The sequence below is a fragment of the Budorcas taxicolor genome, chromosome 11, assembly GCF_023091745.1.
Source record: "Budorcas taxicolor isolate Tak-1 chromosome 11, Takin1.1, whole genome shotgun sequence".
Lineage (NCBI taxonomy): Eukaryota > Metazoa > Chordata > Mammalia > Artiodactyla > Bovidae > Budorcas > Budorcas taxicolor.
In genome coordinates, this window is record NC_068920.1 from 84209853 (window position 1) to 84227219 (window position 17367).

Consider the following 17367-nt stretch of genomic DNA (forward strand, 5'->3'; position numbering starts at 1 on the left):
AATCTTTATGACCAAACATTGTTGCTTGCAGGCAGAAATCACCTTAATGCATTTCCATCTTGGTTCCCACTGGTGGCATTTGCTTGCCTCTCCGCTGCCTCCTTTGACAGGAAACTTTTTTTTCTTCCCCAACTAGCAAAGAACAGAGAGAAGATCTGAAGCAGGGTCCCAGTTGCTGCTTCCTGATTTCACAGTGGTCCACAGTGGTCCACTCTCCGCTTTGCGATTTGTGTGACATTTGACAGATTCCTTCGCCTCATGAGCCTCAATTCCCCCATCTATAAAACGGGTGTGGTAACACAGACTTCACAGTATGTGTTAAGAAGTTAGATGGTTCCTGGCACACAACAGGCATTCAGAACATGATAACTCTCCATCAGGGCTCCAGCAGGGGGCCAGCTCTTCTCTGCCCAAACCCTCCACAGCCCCCTGTGTCCCTGATGGCCTGATGTGAATCTTTGCAATTACATGGTAAAGTCCTCAGGGCAGAGGCAGGGCCAAGGCCTCTTTAACTGTGAGGAACAGTCTTCTTCCTAGGCCTGGGTCCAGGCCAGCCTCTGGGGCAGCTGGGAAAGACGGAGAGAGTTGTCAGTCTTCTGGAGGTCCAGAACCAGAAGCACAAACTCAACAGCCCCTCTTTCTCCTTTTTCTCTCTACTCTCCAAACCACAGCCCTGAGGCTGCTTGAAAAGAACTGGCTCTTTCTATTTGACATGGCCTGGGAGAAGAGCTGCCCCATTGGCTCAGCGTGCATTCGGCTTAGTCAGAGAAGGTGTTATTTGTTAGATTGGATCACCTGGCCCCTATGCTCCCATTCCCATCCCTCTCCCCTGCAAAGGCCTCTGGACAAAGACAAAGGCCTCCCATCTACCACCCCTCCCACCAGAGTCCACTCATGACCCATTGATCCAGTGGCCAGCTCTTCGTTCCTCTCCCTCCCTCTGTATCTGCCCAGGGAACAGAGACCCTAGGGTCAGCCCTCAATGTTCTCCCTCCCTCAATAAGTCTACCACACAATCCTTTTTTTTTTTTTTACTGTATATCAATAAAATTTTATTTATTTATACACATTGCAATTTGATGGAGAAGGCAATGGCACCCCACTCCAGTACTCTTGCCTGGAAAATCCCATGAATGGAGGAGCCTGGTAGGCTATAGTCTATGGGGTCGCTAGGAGACGGAAGCGACTGAGTGACTTCATTTTCACTTTTCACTTTCATGCATTGGAGAAAGAAATGGCACCCCACTCCAGTGTTCTTGCCTGGAGAATCCCAGGGATGGGGGAGCCTGGTGAGCTGCCGTCTATGGGGTTGCACAGAGTCGGACATGACTGAAGTGACTTAGCAGCAGTGGCAGCATTGCTATTTGAAGCTCCCATAATTTTCTGTGTCACACAAAATTTTTTTAATTGGAGGATGATTAGTTTACAACGTTGCGTTGGTTTCTGCCGTACAACAATGTGAAAATCAGCATACATACATCCCTTTCCTCTTGAGCCTGCCTCCCAGCCCCATCCCACCCCTCTACGTTGTCACAGAGCACTAGGCTGAGCTCCCTATAGCAGCTCCCTATAGCAGCTTCCCACTAGCTGTCTGTTTTACGGAGTCATGTATACACATCAGTGCTACTCTCTCAGTTCACCCCACCCTCTCTTCCCCTCACTGTGTCCGTAAGTCCATTCTCTACATAAGACACAATCTTGATTCCGTCCTGGCTCCAAGGCTAAGGCTCTAAACAGGTACCTCTCGATCTTGTCTGTCCTCAGCTCCACCGAGCCTCAGATCCTCCAATCAATGGAACCAGCGAAGGAAGAGAACACATGGTCCAGACATCCAGGAAAAAGAAAGAGAAGCTGTCATAGAGCACCTCTCTGGGCTGATAGGTGAGGCTAAGCAGGAGGGAGGAGGGAGGAGGTTGGAGGGGAGAGGCTGGCTCAGGGACCAGAGAGCTACAGGTCCAGACAGAGACCGGCCCGGGCAACGAGAGCTCTGAACCCAGAGGGCCTTTTCATTTCTGGAGTTCTGGAGGGCCTCATCCTCCGACAGGGTCATGGAGCCAAAACGGCTCATGTTCCCATCTTGAGACCCACAGAGAGGACCTAAGCTCTTTTCCAGAAACGGGTGGAAAGATCTCTCCTGAACCATGGCTTTCTGTCTCTTGCCTCTGTCTTTGTCTGACTACCCTCAGGATTCAGGAGGGGTTTTGCCTTTGTCTCTGTCTTTCTGCATCCTTATCTATCTTCTCTCCTCTCCAATCTCTTTCTCTCTCTGCCCGCATCTCTGTCTCACGTCATTTCTTGGGGACTCTGCCTTGGGGCTCCCGCTCTCCAGTGTGTAGGAAACCTGACCCTCATCATCTGTTTTTTATATTTTGGAAACGTCAGCTTCACTTCCTACCTGAGGGAAGTGGGGGTGGGGGCGCAGGCTGCCTGCCTCCACCCCTTTCTTCCCCCCTCCTCATTTTCTGGGCCGTCCCCTCCCCCCGCTCCTGCCCCAGGGAGGACAGACCCGGCTTTCCCTGTGCTCGGTCACTGTGGCACCAAGAATCAAGCCTTGATTCATGTTCCTCCCTCTGCAGCTCACCGCAGGTTGGCAGTGGGGGCAACGAGGCCTCTTCTGATCGACCGCTGCTTTGCTGATTTGGGAAAAAGTGAAAATTCCAGACACAGAGAGAGCCCCAGGAGGCTGAGAGATTTCACCAGTGGAAACCAGGATGGAAAGTATCTAAAGTCATTTTTCCCTCTAGGCAGAGTTATGGTTAGTTGTCTAACATGTTGTCCCAGATGTTTATTTGTTCAATATTATCATTAATACTAGCTATGCTGCTGCTAAGTCGCTTCAGTCGTGTCCGACTCTGTGCAACCCCATAGACGACAGCCCACCAGACTCCCCCATCCCTGGGATTCTCCAGGCAAGAACACTGGAGTGGGGTGCCATTTCCTTCTCCAATGCATGAAACTGAAAAATGAAAGTGAAGTCGTTCAGTCATGCCCGACTTATAGCAACCCCATAGACCGCAGCCCACCAGGCTCTTCTCCGCATGGGATTTTCCAGGCAAGAGTACTGGAGTGGGGTGCATTGCCTTCTCCAATACTAGCTATAGATTATTCATATCAAGGACTTAGCCTGTGCCAGGCACTTCAAATGTCTCTGCATTTCATCACTCGACAACTTTACATGGTAGGTACTAGTATTGTCTCCCATTTTCTTCATGAAAAAATTAATACACAGAGAGATTAACTAATTCACCCAAAGTAACTCAGTTAATGAAATTTGAACCCAGGTTTCTTGGTTTCTTGTAGCCCCAAGCTCTTTGGTCTACATCAAGGTTTTCAAGACCTGAGAAATGTGTTTTGTACATTTCCTTTTAAAGAAAATAAATCCACAGAACTCTAAAAATAGGCCTTCAAGGTCTCAGGGACCCAAGTATCCCATGTGAAGAAGCAGTGTCTGTGACTCACTATTTTCCGGGAGGCCTTAATGAACCAGCTAGCAGCTAGCAAAGATGATGTGGAAACGCTGAGTACTGAGTATTAAAGTTGCTTCAGTCGTGTCCAGATCTCTGTGACCCTAAGGACTGTAGCCCTCCAGGCTCTTCCATCCATGGGATTCTCCATGCAAGAATACTGGAGTGGGTTGCCTTGCCTTCCTGCAGGGGATCTTCCTGACCCAGGGACTGAACCCGTGTCTCCTGAGTCTCTTGCATCGCAGGCAGATGCTTAACTGCTGAACCACTGAGGAAGCCAGTGGGTAAGGCTACAAATGGGCATTTCAGGAAAAGGAACTGGGAGGGCCACAGGGGAAAACACTAATGACGGCTCCAAGTCAGGAGCCAGTGCAGGCAACAGGTCAAGGCAATCTGGTTCTGTGCGGGGAAATGAAAAGAGGAGAACTGGGCCAGGCGGAGGGCTGGAGCCAGCTCCCAAAGACCTGAAGATCCAGTTCAGTTTCTCCTCCAGGTTTCTGAGCTGGAGAGTGACATTCCAAAAGAAGTATTTGAGACCTGGGCTGGAGGGAGAAGGCAGACAATCAAGAGGACGGAGGAGAGGATGATGTTCCTATCCTGGCAGCCTAAGAAAATCTGACAAAGCATGCAGAAAGACATGTATTTTGAAGACATTTCCAAAGAAATGTAGTATTTTGGAGTTTGGACCATCTGCCTCCTCCCTAAGGATTGCTATCCAAGTTAGTGTTTGGATGGGGTGAGGGTATGATAAGTAGAGGGAGCGGCTGGAAAACATGGTGTGTCTGAAGCACTGAGCTCTTGAACAGGCAGACACAGCACCACCACCGTGGCCCTGAGTAAGAGGTGGAGGAGAGCCCCAGTGCTCTGAGCTGCCTGCGGGCCTGAGGACTAGTTGGGGAGGCTCAGGCTACCGGCCTTGCTAGGTCTTCGGGGCAGGGAAGATAGTGTAAATCTGGATCCTGAACAAGAGTTTTAGGTCTTTTTCAGTTCTTTGAAATGATGATTCTACTGCTTGGGTGGCAAAGAAAAAAAGAAAGCAAACAAGCACATTTTGGTTAAGAAGTCAAGAAACTGCCAATTCAGAAACTAATCTGTTTAAACCGTTCAACCTCTTTTTTTCAGAGGCCAAAAACCTATTTCCATCAAAGATTGTATATGTCTGTATGTCTGCGAGCCAGCGAGGGAGACCGAGTGAGTGTGAGAACGAGAACTGAAATGCCTTTGTTCCTGTGTGTGAGGTCACTGTCCGTGGGCTCATGCGTGTGCATTGTATGTATGTACATTCGGGCCTTTTCTCAAGCCCTGTGTGCACTGAACTTTCAAACCATAACAGAAACACTGAAGCTTGGCAAAGATATCACAGGAATAATTATCTAATTTCAGACCATGTTATTATAATACCTACATGATGTGTAACGAACTTAACAATGTTCATGTTATATTCACCAACTCTGAGTTAGAGATTCAGCAATGCCAAGCCCTACCTAGGAGGTTTCTCCAAGATCCTAGAGCACAGCAGGCCCCAAAGAAAGCTCTTTAAAGAACATTCCCCCTATAATGGCTTCCCCATGGATCAGGAGGTTGGGCTAATAGATCCCAAGAGTTCTCTGGAAGGGAGGCAGAGCCTTGGGGATGGCAACTCTGTCCTCTCAGAATCCCCAGTCCTCCCCAGCAGAGGAGCCCCTGAGACTAGTAATGTGTTAGTGGCTCAGTTGTGTCCGACTCTTTGGGACCCCATGGACTGTAGCCCACCAGGCTCCTCTGTCCATGGGGATTCTCCAGGCAAGAATACTGGAATGGGTTGCCATTCCCTTCTCCAGGGGATCTTCCCGACCCAGGGTTCAAACCCCAGTCTCCTGCATTGTAGGTGGATTCTTTACTGTCTGAGCCACTGGAGTAAAGAAATGTCCATACTGGGGTCACAGAGGAAGAGCGGTTTTCCCTGACTCAGATGTGGGCCAGGAGGCCTCAGGATCTGCAAGGCTCCCCTCTTCCCTAGGGAGCGGGATTGGACTGTGGCTGAGTGTGAGGGGAATGTTTGCTGTTTGCTGCTGCTCCCTGTTGACTTTAGCCAGTAGCTCTGTTTACAAACCCAGGTTGGTTTTCCCAGCACAGTTAATTAGACCAAAGACATCTGGTGTGAGGACTGGGGAGGGCATCTGCTCAGAGCCTTCCCCCACACCCAGCAGCCAAGGGACAGGGCAGGGCAGAGCAGCTAAACAGGACCAGACCAGCCTCTACCAAACCCAAGGTCCTCAGGAGAATGGAGGCTTCTCTCACTCTGCCCTTTCCATGCTTGCTAAATTAGACTGGACCCCAAATCTCCCAGTCTTAGGGGGCCCTAGGAGTCAGGGCTGGATACCCCTACATCAGTGGGATCACAGGCTGGTGATCAAGGATTCAGAGCTGTCCTCTGCCCTTCCAGGTCCAAAAGAACCGGCCAGAGATTTCCGTCTTTCTCATCACAGAGATTGCATTCAAAACTCTTCAGCTTCCTGGAGGAAAGATTTTCTAGGCCCTCCACCTCCTCCTGCCTCCTCTCGAGCTAATCTGACACTGCGAGGAAGAAAGCGATTAACCAGGAAAGGACCCAGGGGGGCAGGATGGTGCCCAAGAGGGATGGGGGGATCTAGGTGGACAGTTTCAGGGCGCTGAGGAAGCGGAGGACCGCGAGGGGGAGGGGCGGCGGCTTATCTCTCCCAGGAGGGGGGAGCTCACTCCAAACAACTAATGCACTGGCGTGTGAAAGCTCCTCAATTAGCGCTAATGATGCAATCAGGGAGGGAGAAGGAGGGACCAGAAGTTCTGCTGGAGTCAGCACCTACTTACACACATGGTACATACTCCCTTCCTCGGACACAGTGGCCCCTTCAGACACACTAATGCAACACGCTCCAGAGACAATCAGGACCACGCATGTCCGTGGATACAAGTGCTGTTTGTACGAATTACTAGCACGAATAAAGTTCGTGATCCGCGGCTAACGTCTGTCTGCGGGAATCCCCGGGGCAGGGGTGCGATGTGGGGCTTTAGGGACAAGGAAAATCAGAGAAATTTTGTAGGGGCGATGGAATAGGGCAGCTCCTGATTTTTCTTCGGATCCCAGAGTTCCCGTCCTACGGGCGCTCGCAGGTGCCAGCCCCTGAGCGCCCGCCTCCCCATTCCCGGCCCCCGAATCCGCGACTAAGCGATGAGCAGCGTCCCCCGCGTGAGGCGGGCCCCACGCCCCTTCCCCGCGCCCAGCCAGCCTCACGGCCCCGGGTCCCAGGGAGGGCGCACCCCGGACCCAGCTGCTCGTCCCTTCCGGAACCGGTTACCCGCCGGCCTCGCCCCTCCGTCTGCTCCCCCACCCTGCCCCGCCGGCTCAGTTGACCGCCTCCCGGGCCCGTTATCTGGCCGCCCCAGCCCCGTTATCCGCCCTCGCTCTGGGTCCGATCCCCCTGGCTCGTTCCGGGGCCGCCGCCGCCGCCTCCCTTTCTCCCCCGGCCCGCGATCCCGGGCTGGGCAGGGCCGGAGCCGCTTCTCAGGCCCGGACGGCCGCGGGAGGAGGTCCCGCTGTCAGTCAGCGGGGAAGGCCGGGCCGGCCGGAGGGGGCGGCGCCGAGGACGCGCTGGGGCCGGGAGCTGGGAGGCGGAGGCGGAGGGGGCGGGGGCGGGGGGCGGCCCCGGGCCTTATAAGCGGCGGGGGCAGGGCGAGAGGGAGGCAAGTGTCAGGCCGATGTGCCGCCCGCGAGGGGCCGGGGCCGGGGCCGGGGCCGCCGGGGCCATGCGCGTGGGCTGGGCAGGGGGCCGGCGGAGCGCGGAGCGGAGCCGCCTCGGAGCCTGAGCCTCCCGGGGCCGCGGCCGGGGAGCCGCGCGGGGCCGGCCGGCCGGGGGGAGGGGAGCGATGCGGCGCCGGCGGGCGGCGGTGGCCGCGGGTTTCTGCGCCTCCTTCCTGCTGGGCTCGGTCCTCAACGTGCTCTTCGCACCGGGCTCGGAGCCTCCACGGCCCGGCCAGTCCCCCGGGCCCTCGCCAGCCCCGGGCCCGGGCCGTCGCGGGGGCCGCGGGGAGCTGGCCCGGCAGATTCGAGCGCGCTACGAGGAGGTGCAGCGCTATTCCCGCGGGGGCCCCGGGCCCGGGGCCGGCCGGCCGGAGCGGCGGCGCCTTATGGACCTGGCTCCGGGCGGTCCCGGCCTGCAGCGTCCCCGGCCCCCGCGGGCCCGGCCCCTGCCCGACGGCGCTCCGGGCTGGCCCCCGGCTCCCGGCCCGGGCTCCCCTGGTCCGGGCCCGCGCCTGGGCTGCGCCGCGCTCCGCAACGTGTCCGGCGCTCAGTACTTGGGCTCCGGCTACACCAAGGCCGTGTACCGGGTCCGCCTGCCTGGCGGCGCGGCGGTGGCGCTCAAGGCGGTGGACTTCAGCGGCCACGATCTGGGCAGCTGCGTGCGCGAGTTCGGGGCGCGGAGGGGCTGCTATCGACTGGCGGCCCATAAGCTGCTCAAAGAGATGGTGCTGCTGGAGCGGCTGCGGCATCCCAACGTGCTGCAGGTACGAGGGTGCGGGTGCGGGGCTGAGGGTGCTGGCTGGACGTGCCCAGGTCCGGTCTCTCTGGCTAGAAGAGAACCCTTGTTTTTACACATAAAGAAGCGGAGCCCCGGTGACTGTGCCAGGTTAAACTGGGGGACAGAACCCGGTCCATGACAGCTCCCCTCTACGCCACCCTGCTTCTCACTCCTGGGTGGCTGTCCGGAGAGACTCCCGGGTTCCTCAGCTTCCACACCAAGACAGATCAGGATAGAGGGTTCCCAAACTCTGGATGGGAATTGGGGTCCGTTTGGACTTAGGACCCTGCTTCTGGCTGGAGCTGGGGTGTTGAGCACCAGGGAAATGACCCCACACCGAGACGCTGAAGAGAGCTCACCCCTGAGTTAGGGGCACAGCTGCAGTGATCTGTTCACTTTCTTGATGGAATCTGAACCCCACTTCTCTCAACTTCCAAATAGTGACTTGTCTGAATTTGAAGGTGGGATGGCACAGCAAATGGGGGTGGGAAGAGCTAGAAAAAGACCAGGTTTGATTCCCAAGAATATCTGCTATCCCACCCAGAAGCCACTGGAAGAACTGGAGGGAATTGGATAGTAGGCCACAAAATGCATAGCCCTTCCTTGAGGAGACCCTGGGTCTCAAAGTAGGCTTTGGGGAAGCCTTTGGGTCCTAGCTCAATGCTTGGGGGACAGGCTGAGGGTCTGAGAGTCACATTACCTGAGCAAATGTGGCCAAGAGACTGGAGGATTGAGAAGGCCAGATGCCCAGGTTCCTACTAAATGGGACACTGTCTCTCCCATTCACCGGGGAGCAGAGAGGAAAGATGAGACCCCACCTTGTCCCCTCCAGGCTAGACTGAGAGAGTGGGCCTCTCACAGTCCCAGCACTGCCCTAACACACCCACTTCCTCCTCTCGCCCAGCTCTCCTCTGTCCTTGAGTCAGTCCTGGGATTAGACAAACCCTTCCCTTTGCACATGTCTGAGCAGAGGGGAATCCCTGACTGCTCCTGGCCCAGTGAACACGGGGTATGTGCAGGCTCCCCAGCTGAGGAACCATGCCCACGCCTTCCACCTCCCAGCCCACTCACATGAACCTTTCTGCACCCAGGAGAATTGAGCAAAAACCCAGGAGTCCCTCCCTCCTTTCCTCAGGAGTGAGATGGACCCCAGGTCTGGGCATCACAGAATAGGAGAGAGAAGTCAGAGAGCTACTGACACCACTGCTGGCTCCCAGGCTATCCCAGCCCTGATCAGACACGTGTTGACTGGGTCCTGAGTTCTGAACTGGTGGCAGGTCAGGCAGAGCCAGCAGCTGTGGGTGGCTTGCCTGGTGGCATAGCTGACTCTGGAGCTGCAGGGAGTGAGCAGCTGGATACGTGGCCACTCTAACTGGGAGGATCTAGTTCTCTTCCCTTCCCGGGGGCTCCTGGGAACTTTTTGGAAACTGGGGTGTTGGTCAGATTCCGAGGCAGTGGGGAAGGTCTTGAGTGTGTGAGCAGGATATTGAGTGTTAGTTAATTGACTCAAGACCCCTCTCCCTTACGACAGATTGGAGGTTTGCTGTGCTCTCCTGTCTCTTAAGGAACTCCTCCCGCCCTCTCTTACCCCACGCAGACTTCAACAGGAGCATCAGCTAACCACCCCCTCGTATATCACAGAATGGTCCTCCACTTTAATGTCAGGCCCCCACCACAATGCTGGAGGTGTCCAAAAAAAAATTATAACTGGTTTTCACTCAGTCCCTCTCTAGACCAAGACTGGTTGGCTGTGTGGCTCTTAGAGGGTGGGAGAGTGGGGTGAGTTGCTCTAAGACACAAGTGTTACAAGATGGGGAGGGTCCCAGGTCCTTTCTGTCAGGGGAGAGGTGGAAAGCTACCCTTACTTACAGGAAGATAGAGGAGCCTTGGGGTGAATTTAGGGATGGCTTTGGTGGGTGTCTCATTCCCAGACCCCCAGGCCAGTATCCCTCTGGCTTCTTCAGCAGTGTCACCTCTGCCTCCAAAGAGGGTCTTCTACCTGGGGGTCTTCTTGCCCAGGAGGCTTCCATTCGGGTGTGCAGGGAACTAGAAATAATGTTGTTTTAATACCTTTTAATCATTTAAAATTTCAAAATTGTTCAACTGTTTGCTGAACCAGGGAGGAGCCAGAGAGTGCTTCCCGCTCCCCGAGGCTCCCTCCCCCTCTCTGGCAGCCCCAGAGTTGGCGCTGTGGGTGTTCAAACAGCAAAGGCCCAGGACAGTTTGTTCCACTGGGCACTTCCCAGAGCTTGCTCTGGTCTCCGGGACTGCCCGGGCGGGATGTCTCCATCCATCTTCTGTGACCCCTCCCCAGCCCACCTCTGACACACACACAACACACGCACACACACACACTCCCTCACGTGATAGATGCCTCTATAGCCCAGGGTCAAAGGGCACAAGGGTCCCCCCTCCCCTGCACCTCTGTCGTTCTGGGGCCACCGGCCTCAGCTGGGGCCCCAGGCCTGCCTGGGCCCTGATTCTGGCCCTGCCAGAATGTATTTCTTCTCCCAGAGGAACAAAAGATGCGACTGAAATGCTCAGCCTCAAGCTTCCTGGGGGGGTTAATGGTGTCTTTTTATTTTTTCCTGAGGGGTGTTGATTAATACCTCGTTAACAGCGCATTTAACGACCTCCGGGTGTTTAATAACCTTCAGAAGTTTCCCACAAAGGCTCAGACTCTGGGCAAGAAAATGAGAACCAGGCTCCAGGGCTGCTCCTTTTACCTCCCCCTACCGCTGCCCCCTTTGGGATCTGGGGCCTCCCCGGGCTGATGTGGGGTGGGGAGGAAAGAAGAGGGGAGAAGAGGGCACCTGGGATTTCCCCCATCCCTCAAGTCGCCACCCTAGTGATCTGAGATGTGCCTTCCCTCATGCCGGCGGGACTGAGGTAGCTGGCTCCAGGGATGGGGGTGCTAAAAGGCCCCTACTGGGATGGAAGGGAGAGTGTAGGGGCCCAGGAGTGGAACCGTGAAGGGTGAAAGCTGCAGGGACAGCTAGCCCAGGGGCTTGGCTCTGCTGGTATCCACCCCACCCCCACCCCCACCGTTCAGCTCTCTCTTCCTACTCTCCCCCGACAACTTGGCCTTTGTGTTCCTGCCCCACAGGGTGCTGGGTGTTTTGAGCACCAGCTGATCCCTTAGCTGATGTGCAGCGAGGTGGGAAAGGCGGGAACAAGCAGGGCTCTCCATGGATCCTGGTTTAGGTGTCGGTGACAAAGTCAGGCTGTGTTTCCCAGAAGCCCCTGGCCAGCTGAACTGTACAAAGCCCCTCCCCCAGATCCTATGGAGTGGAAAGGCCCTTGTGACCATGCCCTCGAACAGTGACCTTCCCGAGGAACTCACGACTACCCCAGCTGATGTGGGTCATCCCCGCCCCCACCAACTATGCAAAGAACACCCAAGGGTATGAACCCTGGATTCTTTTTGTACTGATCAACACTTGTTACAAATCTTCAGGGAGATTGCTTTCCCTACAGAAAAACCAGAGCAAAGGAAAAATGAAGGTGCCTATAAGTGGAAATGACGAAGCAAAGACAAGGATTAGAACAGGGGAGGAGGTACAATAACCATTTGTTGGTTTGCCAGTTAGCAAATGGTACTCTTGGAAAGAACAAGGTTGTGGAATCAGAGTGACATATATTTAAATCCTAGCTCCTGCATTTCTTAACTGTGTGACCTTGTGGAGGTAATTTAACCTCTCTGAGTTGGTTTCCTCACATGGGAATTGGAGATACTAATAGTACCAACTATGCCCTTTTAGGTTATTCTAAGAATTGAGTTATGCGTGTAAAACATTTAGCACAGTGCCTGGCACATGGTGCTCAGACCTGCCCATTTACCTGAGTGGCCAGAGGTAAGGGGCTGCTAGAACAGTGGGCTAGAGCGCAGGCTTCCCAGGCAGAGTTGCTATTCTCTTCTGGCCTGAGCTGAAGCAGAGACCTAGGGCTGAGAGGGTGGGGGCATCCGACAACCCAGCCCTTCCTCATCCCTATCCCCACCCTGTGACCTCATGACCCGCCTGGGCCTCTTTCAGCTCTATGGCTACTGCTACCAGGACAGTGAGGACATCCCAGACACCCTGACCACCATCACGGAGCTGGGCGCCCCTGTGGAGATGATCCAGCTGCTGCAGACTTCCTGGGAGGATCGCTTCCGAGTGAGCAGGGAGGAGGGCCAGTTGGCCTTGGGCTTCTGGCTGGGATGGTTCTCCCTTAGAAGGTCAGCCCTCCAGAGCAGCTTGGACTCCTCCTTAGTTGAGGGAGGGAGGGTGGGAGGGATGCCGAGAAGTTGACTCAGCCATCAGCCAAAGGGTTAAAAAAAAAAAAAAAAAAGGCAGAGAGGATCCTGGTTTTGTACTCCTGTTTCACACACACACCCGCTCAGCCTGGCTGCAGGAGGGCCAGTGTCCTATGTCTAGAAAGATCTTAAGGTCATCTTGACCTGCCCTCTATTTGCATGCACTGGACAGAACCCACACTGAGATGCAACTTCAGGGAGGAGTCCCCAGATTTCCCTTGCCGATTTCCCCGCTTTCTCCATGTTACCCTCAGGGTCAGGCCAGCCATGGGGTCGTAGAAAATCACTGGTTTGCTCCGCAAGGTCCCAGGCCTCAGCCCTTAGTGAACACTCGAGCCTTTAAGAGAAAGGCAACCCCCCCAGCTCAGTCCAGAGCCTCAGAGGAGGGCACCCTGGGGCCCCCAGGCTCCCCTCCCTGGAGGAAAGCTGTGAGCAGTCCGGTGTCTGCCCCTCAGATCTGCCTGAGCCTGGGCCGCCTCCTCCACCACCTGGCCCACTCCCCGCTGGGCTCGGTCACTCTGCTGGACTTCCGCCCCCGACAGTTTGTGCTGGTGGACGGGGAGCTGAAGGTGACAGATCTGGATGACGCCCGTGTGGAGGAGACGCCGTGTACAGGCAACGCCGACTGCATACTCGAGTTCCCGGCCAGGAACTTCACCCTGCCTTGCTCTGCCCAGGGCTGGTGCGAGGCCATGAATGAGAAACGCAACCTCTACAATGCCTACAGGTGACCTCCACCCCCACTCAGGAGGACCCGAGAGAGGCCCCAGGGGGCACGGCAGGGAGGGGAGCTCACACGGGGTCCAAGAGGCCAGCCAGGGCAGGAAACTCTGCCATGACCAGTGGAGTGGCAGGGGCGGAGAAAGGCTGCCCCATGTCCAGAAGGGAACAGGCAGGCTCCTGGCATGAAGCTAAAAATAGTCAGCTCCAGGGAGAATCCGGGTTGGGGGGTGGCAGCTGGAGGCTTCTTAAAATAGTGCCAGACTCAGCCTAGGGCTGGTGGGAGGGCCCTGCCCTTCCTCCCCAGGCCCTTCACTTGTGGAAGCTCCTCAGAGAGCCAAGCCATGGAAGCTGGTTCTGACACAGGTCAACCTGGGGGATAATGTGGGGCTGAGGGGTGGACAAGTCCCCAGAGTGGATGGGGAAAACACACCTCAGACTTCAATTTGGTGTGAAGTTACTTGTGGCCTTAGCATCTGCTCAGACCCCAACAGGGCACATGCTTAATTGACTCCTTATGCTGAATCGACTCCTAGGCACCCTCTGGGGCTATATGGGTGAGATGGTTAGCCCAAGGGATCAGGCTCCCTAGCAAGATTGGGGTTCTGTCCCAAGTTGGGGTAGAGGAAGGCTATGTCCCCACAGGCTGGACCTTGAGCCCCTGATTTCTCTCGGCCCCAGGTTTTTCTTCACATACCTCCTGCCCCATAGTGCCCCGCCTTCACTCCGGCCCCTGCTGGACAGCATTGTCAATGCCACAGGTGAGCACTGCCTCCCATCACCTTGTCCCCCATGCCTCCAGCAAGCGTGGGAACAAGAATGGCCCAGGATGGCACACAGTCCAGAAACATCACTTCCCAAAATAGATTCTGTGGCAAACCCCCGCCCAAGTCCTCCGGTCATCAGGGCCCAGGCTCCAGAGTTGGGGTGGATGGGGGTGGGGAGGGAGATGTAGGCGCCCAGGTGCCCTCTTAGAGCCCCACTGCGCTCTGCAGGAGAGCTTGCCTGGGGGGCGGACGAGACCCTGGCCCAGCTGGAGAAGGTGCTGCACCTGTACCGGAGCGGGCAGTATCTGCAGAACTCCACTGCAGGCAGCCAAGCCGGTGAGTGGCCCCTGTAGGGATTCAGGGGCAGGGAAGGTGGGGAGCGGTTCCAGGAGAGTGATCCCCCAAGTTGGGAAAGTGGCTCAACCTCCCTTTGAGACTCACTTGGAGTGATGCAGAGAGACTGCTTGGGCTTCACTCAGAGATCTTCCCTCTGACTGAGCTAGAACAACTATGTACGTGTGCGCTATTCGCTCACTCGTATCCGACTCTTTGCAACCCTGTGGACTGTAGCTCACCAGGCTCCTCTGTCCATATGATTCTCCAGACATGAATCCTGGAGTGAGTTGCCATTTCCTTCTCCGGGGGATCTTCCCAACCCAGGGATCAAACTTGGTCTTCGGCATTGCAGGCAGATTCTTTACCATCTGAACCACCAGGGAGGCCCAGGAATAACTATAATTCTGCCTTGAACTGGAGGTTGGGCTCTGACACCCCTTCTCTGGGTGGCTGCAAAGCTCGTTCTGTATTGTGTACAGAATTGCTGTACTTTCAGCAAGTTATTTACGCCTTGAGCCTCACTTTCCTCATCTGTGAATTGGGTTCAGTATTACCTGCCTCACGAAATTCTTCCGGAGAGTAAATGATAGGTGAAATGTGTGAAAGCAGTTAACTCATTTCCTCTTACACAGCTGGAACACAGTTTGTGTTTACTTCTCTTTCCTTCCTCACCCTTCTGGGGCTAGGAGGACGGCTGGAGGTGGAGAGGGCTCCACCTGATACCAGTTAAGAAGCCCCCGAGCAGGGAGAGAATTCCAGTCATGACTTGCAGGCTGCGCGGTCCCTCTGCTGAGGCCCTGGGGTTTAGCATGGTTGGCAGGGGGCGAGGGATGGGCAGCATCCGTATTCAAGGAGCTCTGGCCAGTCTTAGGGGTGGGGGAGCCCTCGTTAGCCCTGTAAATAAAGTTTAACGAGGTGAACAATGGCTGGCTCTGTCCCCGAGGACTCCGTTTATGGGGCTATAAATCACAGCCTGCTCTGGACTTTGGTCTAGTCCCTGTAGAAGAAGGAGGCAGGAAGGCGGGGTGGCCAAGGCCCACTGCATTATCAGTCCGGAGCTGGGGCTCCCCAGGCAGCAGGAAAAACTCGGATGAACAGGAGGCCTGCAGTGAAGCAGCTTCCGGATTGAGTTTTCAGAGCCTCTGGGGGCTCTTTCTGTGAAATGGGAAGATTTCATATTCTTCCACCAGCCTCTGCCCCAAACACTCAAGTTGTGGATTCCCAAATGGTAATTTTTTGTGTTTCACATTCATCTGCATGCCTCTGAACTTCAGAAACTCATGACTGACCATCCCCTACCCAAGAAGCTGGCCTAACCTCTCTCCCCAAGGCCAGAAGGAAATGGGACCAAGGGCAGCAGGAAGCTCTTGCTCCTCAAAGTGTGGTCTGCAAACCGGCAGTTCCGGAAGCTGGTTGGAAATGCCAGTTCCCTGGTCCCACCCCAGACCTTCAGAATCAGAATCTGCATTTTAACAATATTCCTGAAGATTCACATGCACACTGAAGTTTGGGAAGCCCAGCTTTAAATGTCCGTCTCCCACCCACAGAGTACCAACGCCTCCCCGACAGTACTATCCCCCAGGAGGACTACCGATGCTGGCCATCCTACCACCACGGAGGCTGCCTCCTTTCCGTGTTCAGCTTGGCCGAGGCTGTGGACATCTGTGAGAACCATGCGCAGTGCCAGGCCTTTGTGGTCACCAACCAGACCACCTGGACAGGTGAGCTAGGGGGAAAGGACATCCTGAGGGAGGTGACCAGACTCCCCAGAAGAGACTGACGGGTAGTGGTGGCCCCCCATCAGAAGCCAGAAACAATGAGAAGACAAGGAGGCGGAGGGGATGAGACAAGTGTCCTTGTGTTAGGGAGAGTGGCCCTCCCTCCAGGGAGAGAAACATCCAGTCCTGTTACCTCTCACTTCTGCCTCCAGGTCGGCAACTGGTCTTTTTCAAGACAGGATGGAGCCACGTGGTCCCTGATCCCAGCAAGACCACATATGTGAGGGCCTCTGGCTGAGCCATCTGCAGGCTCCGCTGACCATCCCCGCCAGCTGGGCTTGCCTGTGACTTGCCCTAGCAGCACTGCATGTCACATGGGTACCCCTGCAGAGCAAGCTGACAGCCCAGACAGACCGAGGTGACCAGGACAACGTGCAATAATGCCAAATGTTAAAAATGTGAGTTTACCAGTCTAGGTCTGGGACTGCTGGCTCCAGAGCCAAGAATCAGGGGGAGGGAGCTGACTGCCCCTTCCACTGTCTCGGCTGCCAGTAGGGCCCAGGCTGATCTCCCCATTGAGGGCTCTGCCCCTTAGTGGGGACAGTTCTGTGGGCAGCCCCATCACTGTGTGTAGTGTGAGAATGTAGCCAGAGCCCCTGCTGCCGGTGCTGCTGTGCGTGCCATGGGCCAGCAGGGGCCGCGAGGGGACAATCGGTCATGGAGCATGGTCTCTTAGCCAAGCTCCTGAGCGGAGACTTGAAGAGATGCTCCAAGATGTGGGCGATTCTGTACTCCAGGGCGGCTGCCTCTGGGAACCCAACAGGGGGCGCCTGCCAGCCAGCCCAGGGGCACAGACAGAGGCGCACACAGGTATGAGCCAAGTCATGGGTTGAGGAGCAGGTAGCAGTTTGAGCCAGGACCTGGGGCGGGGGTGGGGCCGGGGCCTTTCTGCCTCATTTGCTTTCAGTGAAAGCCGAAAAGCAGCCAAAACCAGCCTCTCCCCCCTCCTGGAGTTTGTATATCCAGAAGCTTTTGTACTTCTTGTTCATTAAAATGTTTATTTTTGTAAAAAAAAGTAAAATCAATTAATAAAATGATATTTCACGGCAAGGACTGACCTCCCCAGTCACAGTTTCTTGGCCTGACTTACTCGTGCTCATTTATGTCCCTGGTGTATGTCTGGGGAGTTGGGGGAGGAGCGGTGTGTGACAAAGAAGTGAAATCTCCATGGCAGACACTGAAGTGTGCAAAATGTGTTTTCAAGCCCTAGTCCCATGGCTTCCATCTCCCTCCTTGGTCGTCCACATCCTTGTCCTAACCAAAGACATAAGGAACCCCTTCCCCTAACAAAGTTGAAATTTTATTGCTTCTATTGGCTTCTAATATAGAAAGCCGTTACCCAAAGGACTCATGCCCTAATGGTGGGATGTCAGCCATGCCAGGGGATCCCGAGCAGTCTCCAGGCTGGTTGGCTTTGCCTTGGTGGAGGGGTTGGTCCCGGCCATTATCACCACATGGTAATGCACA

At 55.4% G+C, this 17367-nt stretch overlaps 1 protein-coding gene across 2 annotated transcripts; it reads left to right on the forward strand.

The window, feature by feature from the left end:
- The first annotated feature begins 7333 nt into the window (after nucleotides 1–7333).
- Nucleotides 7334–16963, forward strand: PKDCC (protein kinase domain containing, cytoplasmic). 2 transcript variants are annotated; one of them, XM_052648107.1, is made up of 8 exons: nucleotides 7334–7988; nucleotides 11281–11406; nucleotides 12037–12159; nucleotides 12755–13026; nucleotides 13701–13780; nucleotides 14015–14122; nucleotides 15670–15843; nucleotides 16053–16963. In XM_052648107.1, the coding sequence occupies exons 1-8, from the start codon at nucleotides 7350–7352 to the stop codon at nucleotides 16136–16138; spliced, it is 1608 nt and encodes a 535-aa protein (XP_052504067.1). In that variant the 5' UTR covers nucleotides 7334–7349; the 3' UTR covers nucleotides 16139–16963. The 2 variants fall into 2 exon arrangements, with proteins under 2 accessions (XP_052504067.1, XP_052504068.1); XM_052648108.1 differs by lacking the exon at nucleotides 11281–11406.
- Nucleotides 16964–17367: the final 404 nt, after the last annotated feature.